Raw genomic sequence first — 20,712 nt, 5'->3', positions numbered from 1 at the left:
TGAAGCGTGGTTTCTGCCACAGGAACTCTCTCATTCTCTCTCTGTCCTTCACTAAATATTCATGTTTACATAATATACAAATATCTCTGGAATGTCTATGGCTGAGGTATTTTAAATTTGAATACCACATTCCCCTTGCTGTGCACAGAGGCTCATATGCATGAGACAGGCCCAGTAGCAAGGTCCTGTTCACCCACAGAAAATAAACCTTGTTATTCAAACCAGCACAGTAATCTAGATGTACTGTAGAGTGGCATAAAATGATTCCAGACTGGTCTATGATTCATAGAGCAGGGATGCTGTCTTTCAATGGGGAAGAGTTACTCAGGGAGTCAAGAGCTACCATTCTTGCTGCCCAACATGTACTATACTGTACTGCACACCAAATGAAGGCTTGTCAAATGAGAAGGAGAGATTTGTCTCCTATTCACTTGACCCAAACTAATTTAATACATGGGTTTGAAGGTAACCTTACCATATTTGAACACATCCACTCAAGTAAAATGGGATCCTCTGTATTTTGATCACAATGGGCTTCTAATGCTACTTACAACAGAACTATATTAAAGTCTAAATAAAGTTCATATAATATAATATATAAACTATATTAAAGTCATGCTTTTCCTTGGCTGAGGAATCGATTGCCAAACATCAACCTAAATCTAAACCTAAATCTGCCCAAATTAAGCTCAACAGAATGTTGATGTATTGCTCTGCAATTCTCTTTTCAGCGAGTCATTAACGTACATATACACATTGAAGCACATGCATGTATGTGTGCACACACACACACACACACACACAATCTTTTTAGCATATACAATTTTCAGTTATATACCCAGAGGACTAAAAAGAAATAACTCTTGAACGTCACCGTATATATAGCACGTAGGGTGATGGTCAAGGGTTATTTGTTTTTAAAATATTATAATATGGAGAAAAAACCTTAGTATGCATCAAATGTTAGTGTGAATATTATCTAAGCATGTGAAGTTCCAGTATCTAAATTTCAGATTCATATTTTAGTGTTTTAATCTACACTGTGAAAAGTAATGCTTCACCTGGGCTCCAAAGTGGCACAGCAAACAAGGTCCAGGGGTGAATCTAGCCAAGTCATCTACCAACAATGACTGAGAGCCCACAACGATGGAACAAATTTGCTTCATTCTGCGTGGGTATTTTGGGCAGGATTTCCTGGTCTCAGCATTCTCAGACACAGACATAAATTAGCCAGGTACCTGCGAGTTGCTTGGAAGTTGTCAGTGGCCTAGCACCTATCCTACAACTGGCATCCATCTGACTGTGGTGCACTGTCTGACTTAAAGTGCAAAAAAGTGCTGTTGACTGTATGTGAGTGTATCACAGCATGGCAAGACTAGCCTAATGCACAATTGTCAATTCCAAACAGTGTTGCATAAAGAAGAAAAAGAATAAAAAAGTAGTTTCTCAACTAACTGGAATAATGTAACCGTCTTTTGCCTTGTCTGAGGAGAAGGGTGGATCATGCTGAGACAGCAGGAGCACTGGAGACAAACAACTTTAAAGATACTTTATGAACCGTAGGAAAGGAGCTTTAAACATTTTAATAATGTAAAATAAAATTTACAAGAAATTGGATCAATTGTAGCTGGGCTGATGGCTCTGCTTCAAAGTCTGCATGCCCAGAGGAAGCCATGGGAGTGGACTTAGACAGAACATTCATCACAGACAGTAACAAGGCCTGGGGTGACAATGGCATGCTAAGGATAGGTCAATGGCACCGGAAAGACCAGCATTCATATTATGGGGTAAAGGGAGTTTAAGATACGATATGATGTATAGTATATGATGTGTACTATGATGATATATATGATATATACTATGATGTATATAATGTATCATATAAGCTGTTATATGAGGATTCCACAAAAATTGTACTGTTTGGCTCTATGTCACTGTACATCACACTGCATACGCTCGTGAACAATCAAAACATCAGCTGAAGTTATTCGGTTTCATATTGTGACATGATGGTGGAGTCACTGAGTCCCTCTCCTGTCACCCTCATGCAAAATGTTAATCCCTCTTACAGCCACTGTGATCTGGAGCATTCATCACAGAACCAGTGTTTTTCAGTTCACTTGTCCTTTTGAGTCCATCCTGCTCGCTCCGCTGTGCTTTAAGCCAGTCTACCATGCTGCTCACAATTGTGACCAAGACAGAAATCTGCTTTTTTCCTGTTATTACAGTTTTCATACAGTAAGCAAAATCCAGATGCCAATAACTACTGTTTAGTGAAAGAATTAGGCTTGTGTCGTTTGTCTAAATTTTAACTCGTGAACTTTCTTTACAGCCAAACATCACAGCAGAGCCCTTCTTTTGCAGAGCGTAAATCAAAGCTGGCAGTGGACTGAGACTCAGTCTTTCAGACCCAAAGTCTGTTTTTCTTTGGGAAAGCCAGAGTCAATGTCTGCAGCCTGTTGAGCTTGTGTTTATTCTATAAACAAATGCTCTATATACTCTATGATACACTTGGCTTCTCCTTTGACCAGGCAAATGTGCCAAAAAATAGTGGGCCCGGTGGTGAAAATGTTATGACTAGTCAGTGAAGTAACAAAGATGGCACGCGACCCTATGCAAGCACGTTCTGAGGTACTTTTAGGAGCATATCTAATAGAGAGCCGTGATGCAGTAAAATGGCCTTATGGAAAGCATAGCCTCACCACTCAGGTCGGATGGTCCAGTCAGCTCATAAACCGTTAATCTGTTTGGCAGATCACTTTCATTTCATAGCTTTTTCTCGTGCACAGTAAAGAAAAAATTCCAAACTGATACATGATTTAAATAATGGTGATATTTGTAGTGCTCATTTTATTTTCGCATGCATCATGTAAATTGAAAAGCAACGTCTTTTCTGTTTGTTTTCACTGTGACATAGTCTTTAATGTTTTACAGTTTTTTACTGACATAGCTAACTGTGTAATTAAAACATTTGAGCTAAGTAGTCTGTTTTTAAAAGCAAGACTTCATGGTTACCTTTTTGATTATTTTGGAGAATACATTTCATTATCCCCCTTTTCGCCACACGGGGGCTCCGTGCTTTCTCCTGCGGTCTCTCTCCTCCTTGCTAGCCCTCGCCAGCCACCACCTCCGCGATCCCCCCCTCCTCCCGTAACGCAGAACCACAAAGCTGACTGTCTGCACCTCTCCGCCTTCAGTGTGAAGATGGTTGGCGGTTCGTGCGCTCGCAGGTTGGCTCGCCGCTCACGGTCCGCTTTGATAGCGGCTCTCACTGTGCTGCTGGTGCAGACGCTCATAGTGTGGAACTTCAGTAGCCTGGACTCGGGGGAAGATAGGGAGAACGGCGGCTCCAACATCAGAGAAAAGAGAGACAGGGTAGGCAGCAACAAAGCCGGCAGCGAGTATCTGAAAAGCGGGCTCCAGCAGCAACATCTTCAGCCTCCATTCGGAAAGGGAGCAGTTCGACATAAACACCAGCCGGTAAGCCAGTAGCGTTAGCTACTCCGTATACCTCAGCTCTTCAATGGACAAGGTGTTTCGAATAGTACGGGGCCCTATGAGATTTAATAGAGGACGCTGACACAGGTTTCATTGAATCTTTTTTTTGGTCTCGTCATTTTTGGTGCATCTCATTCCCCATACTGACTGAGTGGATCAATGGTCGTAGCTAGCGAGCTTGTCTTCCAATTAAAATTGGTGCCTGTTTCAATTTGCAGCGTGGAACATTTGTCTCTCCTTTCCCGCGAAGGTGCGAGCAGCTAGCTTAGCTAGATAACTAGCTAACGATGCGCCGTTGGATAAGATGCTGTAGCTATTGTTGAAACTGAAACAATTGACTCATTCTGGACATGACTGACACAGAAGTGCGTTTGAATGTGTGAATTTCAGTCTGCCGCGGCTGAAGCGCTTCTAGACCTGGATGTCAGTGGCGATCAGTTTTAATGGGGACCTGTGTTTTTTTATTTTTTAACTCTGACACTAGAAAACATAAACATTAGTTAAATACCCAGACAGCCTCAAAGGCGACAAGGACAACATTATGTATATTCTGATACCTGCGTTTGTCTCGTGAGCTTGGCTAAATTTTGGATTTGGCATGCTATAAGTAGGTATGATTGAGGACCAAGCGCAAGCTTGAATGCTCTGTTTTACCAAGTAAATACAATAAAATTAAAATTCCTACTGAGTGGTCACTTTCTAAACGAGCCATCCTCTACATGGGAAACCGGTCAAGCGGAAAGGCAGCAACTTCATAGCTAGTTTATTCAAAAGACCGTGGTTGTGCGGTACTTGAAACACATTGCTTTAGAGGAGCCCGAACGCTGGACAGGAAAGCCACGTATACTCAGCCTTATGTGGTCGAAAGAGGCATGGGAAACGGGGTCGTGTTTCAGTAAGCTCTGGTCCTTTTTGAAACCTTTTTAAATTACCCTTTTCATTTACCAGTACACTAATTTCACTAATTGACAGGGAACTTTGCTGTTGACCAATAGCTAATGTTGCTTTTATTAAAAAAGTGTTAGCCTTTGAAATGCATTTGTATTAATGTTGTACTTGATAACATCTTTCAGTTTATTCCGTAACTTGTATCAAGTACAACATCCTGCAGTAATAAAATCAGTCATTAATGGCATGTTCGGCTTATTTTTCTGTTGACGCAGCTCAGTTAAAGAACGGAATTGACAACTATTTATAATAAAATGCATGTCATACTAAACATTACAATCACGATCCCCTAATTCTGCAGATGGTAAAAAAAAACATAAGAACTTCAGCTGGGCTGTATATATTTATTGAATAAAAATTGTTTTCACATAGTGTATTTCGTGGATCTCAAAATGTGTTTCATTCAGTGGAGCAAAGGTGGCTCACCTCATCCACCATTGATGTGTAGCACCCATCAGGTAAAAACAGGATATGCATGAAGAGCCCATGTAATGCAAAATGTTCATTGGAAGGCTTACTGGGGGAAATGCAAGTACAAATGTGGTGATAGTACAGAAAAAATGACATTACACAGAGCTTTGAGTCACTTTGTGGTAAGCTTGCCACCAGGTTGAGCGTGGCTGTAAAATAGTGTTTGCTTTGCTTTAGGGCCACTCTTTACACATCGAGCATGTGTTTTAATTTTGCCCTGTACAAGTGAAGCTGTGCACACAGGGCATCTTAAGTCAAGCTCAAAGTCATTTTCAGTTTGGGGAGGAACAATCATTTGTTATTGTAAATATATTGTTTAATAATTGTAGATAACAAAGTCTTAATGCATGTTGAGGGTTCATGTGCTGGAGAATAAGTCTGTTACATGCTATAGCATGGTAAAGGTAAAGACAAAAGAGACAGGGAAAAAGAGTCCAGTGAGAACTAGTCATATGGAGAGAAGGCTTCTTTTATATAATATTGGAATCTTTTGATACCGCTTCTGGAGTTGTTGATGTACACAACACCGCTTGCTTATAATGACTGTAATGCTCTATCCAAAACTTAATTTTTGCTTAGTTATTTCTGTACGTACCTGCTTCTTGGTTAATCATTGAAATTTTCATTTTTCTGTCCAGTCTTTGTTCAGCCGTGAGAGTTGCTAAGCTGGTATTTAGCACATTCCTCGCACATCAAACAGGTTTTGGACAAGCTAAATGTTGAGGCTGGATGTGTAGTAATATCCTTTTCTCTGTACCTTACACACATAGCCTGTACTTACAACCACATTCTTCATGCAGGTGTCACTGTGTACAGTACACCACAAAAACAATGAATGGAATGGTTTGGTTTTTGAACGATGCGGTTTCAGTGGCAGAAACAGCCTTTTCGAGGTGTGGTCTTGCGCTTGTGTTGCGAGTTGGCGGGGTGGCCCTGCAGAATACGTGGAAAGTCATTGTGAGGACAGTAGGCGATAAGATCAGGAAGCCACTGCGGCGTGTGCCGAGGAGGCCTGTCATTGCAGCTCTGGTCAAGGATGGATTTCTCTCTGGTCTGGGGTCGGAAATCGGCAGTGACAGACAGCTCTCAGCGCATTCTCTCTGTCAGAATCGGTTCCAGGGCGGGACAACAACGGCTCCTGGAGGATTGCTTTTTGAGAAGACGACGTATCCGCTCCTGTGGCCTTTCCCCCTCAGCTTATGTAAGTGGTCAGACATACGGTATGCTGCGTCCTTGCAGTCGTGATGTCGGCCGGCCTCCCTGCCCATCTCGTGCTCGCACGTCGACTTTGCAGGGCTGTTCCGGTGGCACGCGGGGGCGGGGAGGGTTTCAAACCGACCCCCTGCGGCCGCAAGATAAACCTCAGCTTCGTTTCCTCGCCTTTACATTTCAGCTATGCTGGAGCATCTGCAAGGTGGTTCATCCAAATTGTTTGGCTGTAGGTTACACACGCGATATAACCAAAGGCACGGGGCTGTTAGTTAGAGGAAAGGCAGGTGAATAACTAAGCGAATAATAACAAATAACTAATACTAATGAATAACTTATTAGCTAACTGACACTGAAGGCAGTTAGTTCTCAAGGCTCAAGAATTTGGAGTTCAAATGGTGCAATCCATAGGGAGGCAGCGTAACTGCACTGCAAGTGTTATTGCTCATACAGTTTGCCACCTTGACAACTTTGTCTTTGATGTACAGCCCAGTGTGCCATCTGCAGTTGTGATTCATGTAAATTGAAAGGTATCCTCAAATTTTCAACTTGCAAATTTACATTGGAAATAACTGCTTCGCGCCATTTTCCAGAAATGTGCCAAGTTTCCAGAAATTAATTTACTGAATTCACACCAAATGAGTAAGAAAATCATCAGCTGTGCGGGCTGTGAGCGTTTTTTTTTTTTTCCCAGTGAAATTCTATGCAGGAAAAGCTGGGCTCCTGTGCCCTGTGTGGGTTTAAAATGCCTCCCCTCCCCTCTCTAATTCCACTGTGACAAAGTATGCCTGGAGAGCACCTTCAAGGACTCAGCCCTCAGTTATTAAAATGAGCGAAATACCTTTTTCTTTCTGTATTTCTTGATAAGCTGCCTATCACTTTGTTGTGGCTGCGAGGTCTGCTGCCATGTCTTTCGCTCTGTCATTCCGGAGTCTGAAGGCGTGCAGCAGCACTGACGCTCCAGGTCATTCTCCCACAGCTGTTCCTCTACCTGGCACCAGAAAAGTCTAGAGATGGGGAATCTTAGCGGAACCTCTGTTCCCCTGGGCTTTTCCTGTTCAATTCATTGTCAGATGTTGGTTGGAGCGATTTTGACCCCCAAATCCCCCCCCCCCTCCCCTCCCCCCTTTGTGCAACAGCCATAAACAATGTGGACACCAGCTGCGCAGTTCATCACTGCATGGGGAACCTTAGCTGGGTGTTCTGTGACGCGGCTGCCATTTGGGACTGCTTGCTTCAGGGTGGCAGGACTGTTGGAGTGTTGCTCTAATTAAGTCTCGCTCAGCTAAAATTTGGTGGTTTGCGGTTGCTCTCTGTCACTATAATCTGTTGCCACCATCTAAGGGAAAATCAACTTTAGCAGGCTACATTTTAACCGCACGTGTTGACTTTTTCCGAACACGGAGATGGAGATTTTGCTGTCATGCAGGGCAGAGGTCTTTTTCACTCAGTAACTTTTTCCTCACGCTCAGTGGGCCGTTATCCCCTCGGCAGTGATGATGCGTACGGCCAGGTGTGGACGGAGTCGAGTTTTTCCTCCCAAAGTGTTGTGACGGCAGCACATGGTCAGCCACTGAGTCACTGCGCAGCGGAACTCTTGATGGTGCTTGTATGCCACTGTCTGCGTATGTTTCGGGGCTGCTTTCATCTGCCATTAAAGCTGCATGTACATCTTTTCTCCATGTGTGCATCCTGTCATTACAGTGAACCAGACGCTACAGTCGGCTTGCAACACCTGTGCTGTGTAATAACATATCTCTTTCATCCAGATTCCACACATGTTAGGATGGCAACTGTATGCTAGTCAGAGGCTCCTATGACACAAACAGGAAGGGTTACGCAGAGGTCATGGATCGCGTTCGTTGACAGGTGACCGGCCGTCTGTTTCATGACTGTCTGTGGTTTCGCGTGGTGGGGCTCCCATGTGGCAGTCCAGCGGTGAGGCGGGTTTGTGTCATAGCCGCTGTGTGAGTTAGCGGTGAATGGACGGGCGTGAGGGTGGGGGGTGTGGTGAGCGGTGAGCGTGTGTCGGGGAGCGATGGTGGAACGATGACGAGGAGCAGCGTCCAGACGCCTCCGTCCTCCCTCCGTGTCAGCGTGGTCCTTCCGCGCAGCGCGGCCCCCCGGGCGGCGGGGGGGGGGGGGGGTGATTCACGCTGCTCCGCGCTGATCTCCGTGCTGACTCACGCGGTCCGCTGTCCCCTCTGCCTACCCCCAGCGGCTGTCGTGCTGCCGCTGCTGCTGCAGCACGGCTCTGAGCTGGGCCTGAGCGTGGGGGGTCGGCGCGGCCTGCCTCCACGAGTGTCTCTGTGCGGGCGCCTGTTTGTGCAGCTGAAGCTGTGAGCCATTCGTGTCTATTCAGTGAAGCCAAAAGCTGTGAGTGTGTGCAGCAGTGCACCAGTGCTGATGTGTGTTTGTTTGTGTGTGTATTTGTAGTATTAGTATTTGTTGTTTGTTTTACGTGTAGTATTGTGATGTATTTTGGATTCTGTGTTGTTGTGGGTCAGTTATCGTAGTATACTTGGCTTCCGTTGCCCAGTCAGATGGCAGAAGTTAACTTGTGGTAGGGCTTGAATGGTGTTATGCTCAAGCTCACTGGTCGGGGAGTGTTGTTAGCCTGGTCTGACACTGTTGGACATTTAACTTAAATGGATACACTTATGTTCTATTGTGCTCGAAGTCGCTGTGCATATCAGTATCTGCTAAATGCGTGTAATGTAATGTGTTTGTGTGCGTGTGTGTGCACATGTGTGCATGCACCGTTATACCATACCTGTCTGAGTGTGCAGCCAATCCTTCTGCTGTTGCCCTGCTGGATACTGTCAACCGATGGAGCTTAGAAGACTGATAAGAGTGAGTTGACCTAACTTGCTTCTTTTTTTTTTTTTTTTTTTTTTTTTTAAAGAAGAAGATTGAAGGCGGATGTTTCTGGGGCAAATGCTGATTTGTAGTCGCTGCATTATTTTTTTTTTCTAAAACTCATAAAGAGGAACTCATAAAGAGGAAATTGAACTCTTCCATCTTGATTTAGCTCCTAAAATAATATGAGAAATAACTAGCGCGTATTGATTTGTTTCCTTGTAAAAAAAAAATCGCAGAACATAATTTTTTTTTTCCCCGTGTAGCGTGTAGCCTCCTGCTCCGGCATGATAAAGCTCTCCATGGCGAATGACCTCCTGACGGGAGAGCGCTGACTGTGCGCTTCTCCCGGCGATGTCCTCACGGCGCTGCGCCTCACTCAGGCGGTGGGAGCGCTCTCTGACCCCGCTGCTCGGCACATGACTCCGTAATGCGATTTGCGCGCTGAATGAAACGTATATCCCGGACTGCCGTTCTGCGTCGTGCGTGGTTGTCAGCGCTCGGTTACCTCGCGTTGAACTTCGTGGTGTGTAACAGCGGCCTTGCCTCACCAGTTGGTGCCGTATGTCACTGATGTCTGAGACGAGGTTTCCCCGTTTTTACATCTCTGTGTACTGTGTACAAATGCATTGAAGTGATGTTTCCTGAAAGTGTTCATACACTTAACTTGTATGCATTTGAATGTGTTTAAAGTAGGCAAAACCAATACAAAGGTGATGGACCTTTGTTTTTTTTTTTTAAACCTTTTTTAAAGCATTCATGTTTTTAAGCCTCAGCTCCCCACAGCATTCCAAGTTGGTACAAAGGGAAAAAGTGTCAGGCCATTTTACAGTCCTGTATCAGACCTTGTGCTATTGTGTTTGATGTAGCAATGTACATAACCATTAACAACAAGAAAAAATAAGTTAACCCAATGAAATTGTTGATTGAGATTCAGTGGTTAATCTGTAATGTTAATAATATATTTTTAGTTTCTGAAAACAAAAGCTAGGGTTGTGACTACTCTGAACTCCCTTATTAGTGGTAAAATGTGGTGGTGATCGTGGTAGAACATGGTACTCTCACTACCTTGGTGGGGGGGGGGGGGTGTCTGCTAACTGACATAGTCAGTGAAAGGAGGTGAGTGAGCCTTTCTGGGGCTGTTTAGTCACAGCTAATCATTCTCACCACGTATAGCTACATTGCCTTTGTGAATACAGTTAACTTTATCAGCAGCAATTAGCTGTCAGTGTTTACTGACAATATAATTTCCTTTCTTAGCCCAAGAGAAAACTGAAGTCATAGTAAAGCGAAAAAAATGGAAAGAAAAAAAACATTATGTGCTTCTCATTATGAGGCTGCTTCCCTATTGCCTGCTAACAAGGAGGTACAAAATCTCAAAATGACCAATCAGCATGTATTCATCTGTGTCCATCCCAGGTTTGATGCTGATAGCCTGTGTTTGTTTTTTCCAAAAACAAAGGAAAATAAACCTTTACTCAGGGTTATCACCTCATTGCCCAGCGGGCCGTGCTAATGATGCATTCTCTGTAGAATTGCTTTGTAAGTGCGATAAATGATTGATGCCAGAATTCCCCAGAGAAATGTTTGCCTGTTATTAAATGTAAAGGAAAGGAAAGTAATTATATTGCTAAACCATGATGATGCTTTCCCTGTGAGGCTGATATGTCCTTCAAAAAGTGATAAAAGTCCAATTTCAGTCAAATGCCATTGACATTTAAGCAGTCAAAAATAATCCAGTTGATGTTTCACTCAGCAATACAACCATATGAGCCCATTTCTGTCTGGCACAGTGGGCTTGTGTTTCTGCATCCAATAAAGATGCGTAGTGCAGTTATTTTTATGGATTTAGGAGTAAGGTAGTTAATCATTGACATCCCCAGATGAGAACTTAATGTTCATTAACAAATTTAAACACTGACCTTTTTTGTTAATTACATGTCCTTTTAGATACGAAAATACACTATTGTGGCTGTAAATGTAAGTAACATTTTATATCATTTTCAGTCTTTTTGCCAGTCAGTATTGTAATGATGAGAGGTATGTTCTTTCCTTTGAGATGTATGTCCCAGTAGCTTGAAATGCTTTTGTTATTAAAGTTGTCAATAATTCATTTGCTGTAAAGCATCCATTTTAAAGCCATAAAAAGTGCATAAAGTCCATAAAAATTCAGCATCTCTCACTTGGCCCAAACCATTAGGCATGTTAAGTTGCAAAAATGGCATTTGGTCATTGCATCCAGCAGTGAATCACTATATGATTTAATTTAATTACCCTGATGGGAATTATGCTGAATATGATTTTGCCAGTTGGTTGTCTCCTATGTCTGCTTTCCTCTGAGCTCTGAAAAGAGTTAAGAGTAACTGTAGGAGTTAAATCATGTTTGTTTACTCCTTGTGATGAGCTCATCCATGAATAAACCATGAAAAAATAAAAATAAATAGCAATTACCCTTTGTTGCTGAGTACAGACTGACTTGCAGTTGAATATGTATATTACTGTGTCTTAGTGCCACAGAATACTTGTGGAAAAACTGTTGAGCGGTTTGATTCAGTCTGAGCGTCAATAAAGAATCAGAGTAAGCTGTGTCTAACCTTAAACACACAAACTCCCCTCAGCAGGGGCAGGAAATTGGTTATTGGTATTGGTAAACCTTCCTTGCCCTAATTTGCCTGTACTTTCCTTTGCAGATAAAAGCAAAATTAGCTTTCTTTTTGTTCAGTCCTAACATGCACACTGAGGTCTCGAATTTCTACTTCAAACTGATATTGCATTCAGAAATAGAAACTGAGACACAGCAGCTAAGTTACATTCACTTTTTCATGATTAGATTCCTAAGGAACATTATGTGCCACATAATTAAAAACACAGTTCTCTAAAATAAATACCTATATAATTTAGCCTATACCACCTTGCAGCTTAAAAAATAAGTGGATTCAGAATGCATTGAGGAAAAAATGAAATGCAAACTAATATCCACCAATTATTACAATTAATGGAATTTTAATTTTTGATTTAATTTTGGAATGTAGGCTAAATCTTAAGCCAGAATTGATAAATAATTCATTCAAGACAGCAACTGTAAGCCTAATTGTTCTTGCTGCAATGTTTTTCTTTTTTTTTCCCTGCCTGTTTCTGCGTAGCAGGAAACAAACATAAGCTGTTGCTGTGTATGATATAAAGGTTGCCTCATCAGGAATAAAGTGTGTGATTCATTAAAAGTAAAGCTTTTCCTGGGTGCTGCTTTTCTGATGTTTATTTTTTTCTGGGAGATTCTCTGTCTGTTCTGACAGCGCTGGTGTTGGCCTATAACGGAGCTCAGTCTGGCCACCAGTGACTTTCTGAGCAAATGCATGCATTTCCTAATCGTAACATTTAAAGATCCTGGCGTTCCCTGCACATCTATCGTATTGGGTATATGAGATTGCTAAACAAAAAAATTGTCAAATAAAAATTGCTGTGTAATTCTTAGATTCAGTATAGCCGCACCCATTTACAATTCATTAATGTCTTTCCTCAAAGAATTGCACATCTGGGTGTGCAGGCCATGCAGTGCAGTTCTTGCAAATGCTGTGTGTGTCCTCTGTATTTATGTCCTCTGCAGTTATTACTGCTCCTCGGTCAACCACTGAGGCTGTTGTGGTTCACACAAAGGCACGTTTGCACTGAATTGTCACTTCTGAAGTTAAAATTGCAGGAGCTTGAAATTTGCAGTGCGTCAGCTACAGGTAATACTATACACATGTATAGGAAATAAAATAATAAAGAAAAGCCTACTATATCATATAGTGTGACAGCTGGGGTCTGACAGTTCTGTGTGTAAGTGGGTCATTTCGCAAGCGCATTACCTCAAGGAAAAAAATTTTCCCTGTGAACTGTTAGAGACATACATGAAAGTGATTTACATCATACACTGTATGTAAGTCCATTGGAAGTTGAGAACTAGCAGCAGATAGGTCACATGTTTCGGTTGCCACGTTTCTCATGAGAAAAAATGTGCTAATGCTTATTCAGACCTTTGGCCCATTTTCAAAACTTTGGAATCAAAGCAATTACAATGTTATCGACCTTGCATTATCATGCATATCTACACTGTGGATTGCAGAAGCTACGTATGTGCAGTTTCACCACAATTGGTTTGGAAGCCCATGATAGTGTTCGTGTTGTTCTTGGGTAGGAATGTGCTTCATGGGAAATTCTGCTTGTGTTTTGTTTGTGGATATGACCCACGACCGGCACAGATTCAACAGCACCTTTCACCAAGGAATGCGGCAATCATAACAGCAGTACAGCAGTGGCATCCCCATGCATGCTTGTTTGTGTGTTTGTACGTGTGTGCGCACGTGCATGCATGTGTGTGTGTGTGTGTGTGTGTGTGTGTGTGTGTGTGTGTGTGTGTGTGTGTACGTATGGACGTGCAAGTGTCTGGGTGTGCATATCTCAGGTCTGCCAGAGGGCTCGTGCCACATGCCAATGTAGGCATTCAGACTATGCTTGGTGTGAATGTCCACCCTCAGGTTCCTTTTCTGCAGTAAGGGTAAATCTGTGGATAGAGACAAAGACAGGCGTGTGCCGCACGCTGATTTATTCTGCAATTGAACCCTATTCCATCTCCTTTAAAGCACTGCTGTCTTGGCTTCATTCACTGGGACTGGAGCGCAACAGACAGAGACACAGAGGAGGCAAGCTACGTTTCAGTTACAGTGCTACTATCTGTACATATACAAGTATTATAGTGTTAAATATAGCAGATTTAGTTCTACTGTATGCATAGTATTTGCTGCATTTTAAATAAGCCCCTCGAATCAGCAACTTGACTATTAAAATGAGAACTGGGAAGGAATGAGTGGAATGCCTGTAAATTTGATTTAAAAAGTGCCCAGTGTTTTAAAGGCAATTACATGGAAACCATTACATCTTGAACGGAGGTACTGGCGGGGAATGAAGCCAGTAATGTTAGATTCAGATTGCTTCCGTGGAAACCCTTAACGTAACCGCTGGAGATTTCAGCCCCCGTCGCTCTCCGGTCTGAAATCTTTCTGTGTGCGGCGGGAGGCACGCTCCTTTGCGAGGTGGTCTCATAATGGTGCCTGTCCCACTCCGGGGGACATCGGTGACACAGATGCGGAGCGGGTCCTGAGCGAGCCGTTCTGTTTTCTCACCGGTCGGGAACTTTGACCATAAATAAACACGCAGGTCCTCAGGGAACCCTGATGACCAGACTGACCCCAGCGGGGCAGAACTCGTGCCGAGAGCCCCCCCCCAACCCCCCCTCCTTTGCTCTGGCCCCTGAGAGCAGAGAGGTGTGCGCGAGTCATCAAAACGCCCCATTCTTAGCGCCTGGAAAAAACCACACGTTGCACAAGGAGTCAGCGCTTTGCGAAAACAACGGCAGACTGTTTAATCCTTTAAATAAACCTACATGGCTCCAGATAATCAAACGCACTCCGCCGTGAGAGGAGGTTAATTACCAACATGCCAATATCACAGGAGTGATTTGTTGCTACATCCAGATTATAAATGTAATTTGAAACTCATAATCCCATGCATTTCTAATAGTCTCATAGGTAAGAAGCTTACCCCACCGACTGTTTGATGGGTTCGCTGCGGTAAACGAGTGGTTGTAAAGATTCTTTATGTTAGATCCATGTCTGGAATATCAACTCAGATATGTTTTACTGTTCAGGCTTTGTCTGGGACAAAGCTGTCACTCCCCAGCATTGAGAGAGGAAAGGTTTAGTATAGTGTTTACTTCCTGTTTACGATGTAACATCGGTCTGTTTCCTGTTAGCTCCCTTGCAGGGACTTTTTCAATGTGTCTATGTTTCAAATATTATATACACATATATATAATGTGTGTGTGTAAAATATTTTCTTTTAATAATAAGTTTATATATAATTATATGATATGTATTAAATATATGTAATATGTATGTGGTATATTGAAACTAAATTCACAGACAAATAGAAGTATAGAAGTAATCCTTCTAATGATAATTCTGCTACGACTAATAGTAAGTATATTGTCTAGATTCTTGTGGTCATGAGCGGGAGGTGTTAGGGCGTGTCTCGGTGAAAGTGGTTCAATGATTGTGTACCTTCATGCTTCTGATGCCTCAGTGCTATGCCTTATCTCCCAAGGGAGGGTAGAGATCTGAAGCTGCTTTTCACCGCAGCATTTATCTGTGTCCTTGCTTTTGTACAATGTCTCTGACAGCATAGGGCCTTGTTTTGTGTTCAGTAAAACATCCTGATTATGATTTTCCATACCAGCCTCTATGCAGCAGGGCTGCAATGGCGCATACAAAGCACACTAGCCTTGAGCAGCACATGTAAGTAATCATAATCTAAGGTCTTGTAACACTGTTGTCTTCCCATTGAAGTGAAGGAAACAGGGGTGGATAGGATTTCCTTTGTCTGCTCTTTGTGAGGTTAACTGTACAAACATTTCCCAGCAGCAGGATTAAGAGGCACACATTTCTACTTCTTGTCCCATTCTTTAACACGAGGAAATAAAAAAAAAATCATCAACGGGAGCAGTAAAGCAGAGGTGGTGGGTTGTATGTGTATGAGTTACATAATCGTGTAAGTCACATCTTGAAGCTGAAAGGTGGAACTGGAAACCATTTTCCCAGCTGTCTTCACATTTATTTTTTCCAAGATGTCTGCACAGGGACGCTGAAGAATGCACGTGTAGTGCCTTCCTGAGGGCTCCTCCCCTGCTTCTTATGAACGTCCTTAGCGCCCCATGCTGGGTTAAGCTAACGGCTCCCTCCTCCCCTCAGTCTCGCATGATGGATGCTGCTTCTCCCATGAAAACCGCAGTTTGGGCAGCAATCCATCCTTTGGGCATAATCGCATTTTGTGTGTGTGTGTATCTCTGTGGATGGGTGTGAGACTGTATGTGTGTATGTATTTTTCTTCTTTCTTTCTGTCAATGCGATGCTGATAACGAGGAGTTTTGTGGAGGAGAGATGCGCTCGGAAGGGAGATGACAGATTGCCGTTGCAGGGAGACCTGTCAGGTCAGGAGCGTCCTTGTCAGCGCGAGGGCCAGGGAGCCATCCTCTCTCCTCACGGCCGCCGGAGCAGGAGGGGGGACCGTAATTGCTGGGAAGCTGGTCTCTTTCCACAGCGGGGAACAGAATGGAAACGGTCTAGAGATGTTGTCTCTATTAGTGATTAAGAGCACAGTGACATGCAAGGAGAGAGCTGTAAATTTTTTTTTTTCTTCTATCTGTAAATCCGACATCCACTCAAATCCCTGGCGTAATCCCCTGCAATCCCATGGGTTTTGAGGCTACTTAGTGCAGCGCTGGCGAGTCCCACTTTAACTCTTCTCCGCCGCCCTGACCCTTTAATGCCGGAAAGCGAATACAGGGGCGGCCACCTTGCCGGCGTAAAGCTTTTTGAAACGGAGAGAGCCGGCGAGGCCATGTGCTAAGTGTGTTTGCCTGTGTTTCAGGCCACAGGAGACTCGGGGGGGACACAGAAGAAGCATGGCACACTTGTGTGGCTTTTAAAACCAATTTGAGGCTCCCAGCTTAGTAACTTATAAAATGTAATCTTGAGAATCATTCTGTGTTGTTACCGTCATTCTACCAAAAGAGGCGTAATCCTATATGTTTGGAAATTGTATGAAGAATGTTTTCACCCAATCCCTGGGTTTGCACTGTGCAATTCCCCTGTATTTTGTCTAGCCTTGTCTTTTGGCAGATGTGACTAGCGTGCTGTTTAGTGGCCTGCGCTGTCAGAGTGAGTAGATGTGTTTAGGGTTCATTAGCAATGCCTAGGAAACCTCGACTAAAAGTTAGGAATCGGAGTTGAGAGACAGTTCTCACTAACTAGCCCATCTGAGGGAAATGGCCAGGAGTCCTGTCTCATTGACCAGAGAGTCATAGGGATGGACATCGAGCTTCACCACATCCTGTAGCTATAATCACACTCTCATCCCCACACTCAATCACATGTTCACCTTAACACTCTCACTACCACATAGATACTAACCAACACAAACTCTCACACTCACATTTACATGTCTCTCTCATTTTCACAATCACACGCACACACACTCACTCACACATGTAGCCTCACATGCTCACTCACACACGCACGCACGCACGCACGCACGCACGCACACACACACACACACACCTACAGTAAATCCACTTGCACGTGCATATAAATAAGTAAATAAGTATTAAATATTAAACAAAAACGCTTTGAAGAGATCATAAGTATGGAACAAGACCACACCTTTAGTATCAATAGTGAGGGAAGTACATCTGAACATCAGAGCCATTTCCTGCAGGCAGCAGATGTGAATGAAAGCTCTGCTAACTGCACCTGTCCCTGGATCTTTTTTTTTAGGCAAACCAAATCTTCCCTCATCCTTTTGAAGTTCAAGTAGGATTTTTCCCTGATGCCAAGTGCCTGGATGGTCCTTTACAGTGAAATGGCCCATAAATCAGACCTCAATGAGGGGCCCTGCAGAGGTTTGCTGTTTCAAAATTGCATGGTAATTGAGCTGCACAATAATGATATATTTGCCCTGATTTTTCTTTTTTTTTTTTTTTTTGCTACAAGTGAATCATCATGCTTTCAGAGTGCAGTGTCATAGGCTGTTTCCGAGGCTTCAGTCTTTATGTAAGGCTGCAGTGCCCTTGCCAAGGAGATAAAGGGATTTAAATGCATGTTAAAAAAAAGAGAAGATAGAGGAATGACAAACGGAGAAAGTGAAAGCGAACTGACCATTAAATTATGTTTTTTCTGGCTAGAGACAGGCATGTGGGCTGGAAGCAGAGCTTGCTGCAAACCCATCATTATCAGTGTAAAGTAGATTTTGAATTACACCTTGCACATGCAGGTAGTGTCGCTGTGCAGGCTTCTGAAGTTTGGCATCCCTCCCATGTGCGCACACATGCATGCACGTGCACTCTCTCTACCACACACATACACACATGCAAGTGCACTCTCACTCGCACACATAGACGAATGCATGTACACATACACACTCTCGCACTCTCTCTTTCTTCCTCTCACACACACACATGCGTACATGCATGCAAATTCAAACACACACACACACACTCACTCACTCTCTTGATCGCTTTCTCTCTCCCTCTCTCACACACAGACACACACACACAAACGCATACATGCATGCACACATACCCACATACACGCACACTTGTGATTTACAATAAGAGGCTCTGTGCCTTTCTTAAGCACACTGAAAAGACTCCATTGAGGCCAGTGAGCTGGTAAGAAAGAGGGAGTGAGGGAGTGCCAAAGATGTGGTGGTGAGGCCCACTGCGAGCGAATGGTTGGGGGAAGGGGGGGGGGTGTGCTCTCATAGTGCTGTAACTGTGCCCAGGAGAGCTCCGCTTCCATGGTGGAGAGTTATTAGCAAAATCATTGACGTGTTATTGGTTGCAGTACTACATGTGTGACAGCGTCCTAGAAGGCTTTAAACAATACACGATATTGTTCACACGGCTGTCTTTTTTTCCTACCGGATAAGCCAAACACTCATTTATGGGACAGAGCGCTAGCTTTTCCTCTTTGTGCTGTTTTCTGTGCTTCTCTTGTACTGTTATGTACTGTATTAGATTACAAATCCAGAGGGGACATATTAAGATATTTTCTATTGTTGGGTATTGGCTCGCTGTTGTTCTCGAAAGTAACCCGTAAATGCCAAGTCATTTAAGCAGAAGCATTTTATGATTTTTTTTTTTTGTGAAAGGCATAATGGACCATTGTAATGCAATGTCATGCTTCTTGTGAATTTACGGCGGTTCTTGTCTTCGCGAATTCTGTGGGGATTGAACTTTTTTTTTTTTTTTTTTTTTTTTGAAAGATCCTGCACAGAATGGAGAGCTCAGACACAATGCCGTCGTGCGAAGACACTACCTCCTGCCCACGCGTACTCCCCCTAGCATTTAAAAATAAGGCCAGTGGCTTAAAATAGTGCACTGGCTCCTGTTACAGTTGATGCGTGGTGCAAATGAGTGTTTGCGCTTAGGATATGGTGTAACAGTACACTTTAGAATGTTGGGTGTTCTGTGCTTGTGTGTGTGGATGGGAGGGGGAGGACGCGATAGAATGGCTCCATAAATGTCTTGTCTGCTGTGGGTGACTCACAATGAGAGGCCGCATGATTGAGGCATGTGTCTATTACTCAGTCTCTCAAGTGCTCTAACTGTCCTGGGGGGTCAGCATCGTATTACTCAGAGCATGGCTTTTAATTGTTGAGGTGAAACTCATTGAACTACCACTGACTAGCACAATGGTAAGGAGTGTGGTGCAGTATAGTGGGAAGGAGCAGGACTTCTGACTAAAAGGTTGCTGGTTCGATTCCCCGCTGGTGCAGTGCCACTGTACTCTTGAACAAGGTACTCAACCCAGAGTTGCCTCAGTAAATATCCAGCTCTATAAATGGATAACAGTATGTAAAAACTGTAACCTATGCAAGTTGCTCTGGATAAGACCGTATGCTAAATGCTGCTAATAATGTAACGTAATGACTACTGAATGTTTCTGACACATAGTCTCATCATACAGAATCAAAGCAAGATTTACTGTTCTCCCCACAACATTGTATTGACAAATTAAAGTTAGCCGTAGTATAATGCAACAGGAAATGACCTTGTCGTAGATCCGCAGCTACGGTTCTCTGATGTCATGTTGTGAGATATTTACTTATACTCCTGATGAGGAAATAACACACGGCCTGCTGTAGTCTGAGGGGAGGAAGCCGGATTCCGTCTGCAGTTAGAAATTGTTTATATTGCCGGAAGAGTGATATTAATTACAATTTTTTTTCTCTCTCTGAAATTTTGTCTTTTATGAGATAATGAGGTTTTAAACACTTAGAAGCTGCAAGTGAATTAAACTGTGCTAAACGCTGAAAAGAGCAGCTCTGATTATGATGATATTCTTAATTGTCATCAGTGCTAATGCTCTGCCCGTTGCCTTTGATCTGGAGAGGCCCCCGCGAGATGCAGCGAGACAGCCATTAGACTTAAGTGGTTGCAGTTTCCATTTTGTTTCAGGTATTTATGTGTGACTGCCGAGCCACCTATAAAAGCGCTGCGCCGCCCTGCTGTGCTCCCGCCGACCATTTTCCACTCGTGCAGGACTGCTGTTTTTGCAAAACTCGCCGAGTTAAAGGTTTCCGTCGTAACGCGGGTTTACAGTGGCACGCTTGAACCCACGCTGGTGTGTAAAAAAAAAAAAAAATGCATTTACGACAGAACTTGTAATCTTTTTCAAGGTGTCAGACGCAGGCAAGAGCGTTGCGGGCCCCTGCAGTGGATTTCGGTCGGCCCCACGTCTGTCCGCGCGCGCGCGCGTCGCTGCGGCAAGGGTCCCCTGCCTGCTTTGCCTTTCCTCCTGGCTCCTCTCCTCTCCCTCTCCGCTCTCCCTCGCTCTCCCTGGAGTCCGGCTCAGCTGCAAGTGGCCGTGAGACTGATTTGCTGACAAATCGATGCTGTTGGGCTGGCTAACTGCTCCCGGCGGAGCTCGGCGACACGGGCGGAATACAGAGCAGCGGCAGCAGCAGCAGCAGGGAGGGCGGCTCTGCCCGGGCAGGCCTCTCTCACCCCGGCATTGCAGCCGCCGGCCAGATCAGCCCTCAAAACCCCCAGATTATCCCCACCCATTACTTTGCATTAGCCCGCGCGGCATGCAAATCTGCACACATGCATGGGGGGGGGGGGGGGTTCGC

General features: G+C 43.8%; 1 protein-coding gene across 1 annotated transcript in view; it reads left to right on the top strand.

The window, feature by feature from the left end:
- The first annotated feature begins 3,176 nt into the window (after nt 1–3,176).
- xylt1 (xylosyltransferase I) overlaps nt 3,177–20,712 on the top strand; it is a 58,392-nt gene continuing 40,856 nt past the window's right edge. The window contains exon 1 of the mRNA XM_036542615.1: nt 3,177–3,480. Within this exon, the coding sequence (XP_036398508.1) occupies nt 3,205–3,480 (276 nt within the window). The 5' untranslated portion in view covers nt 3,177–3,204. The remainder of the gene's footprint in view (nt 3,481–20,712) is intronic.

The sequence above is a fragment of the Megalops cyprinoides genome, chromosome 1 (genome assembly GCF_013368585.1).
Source record: "Megalops cyprinoides isolate fMegCyp1 chromosome 1, fMegCyp1.pri, whole genome shotgun sequence".
Lineage (NCBI taxonomy): Eukaryota > Metazoa > Chordata > Actinopteri > Elopiformes > Megalopidae > Megalops > Megalops cyprinoides.
This window is presented reverse-complemented; position numbering and strand designations above follow the sequence as displayed.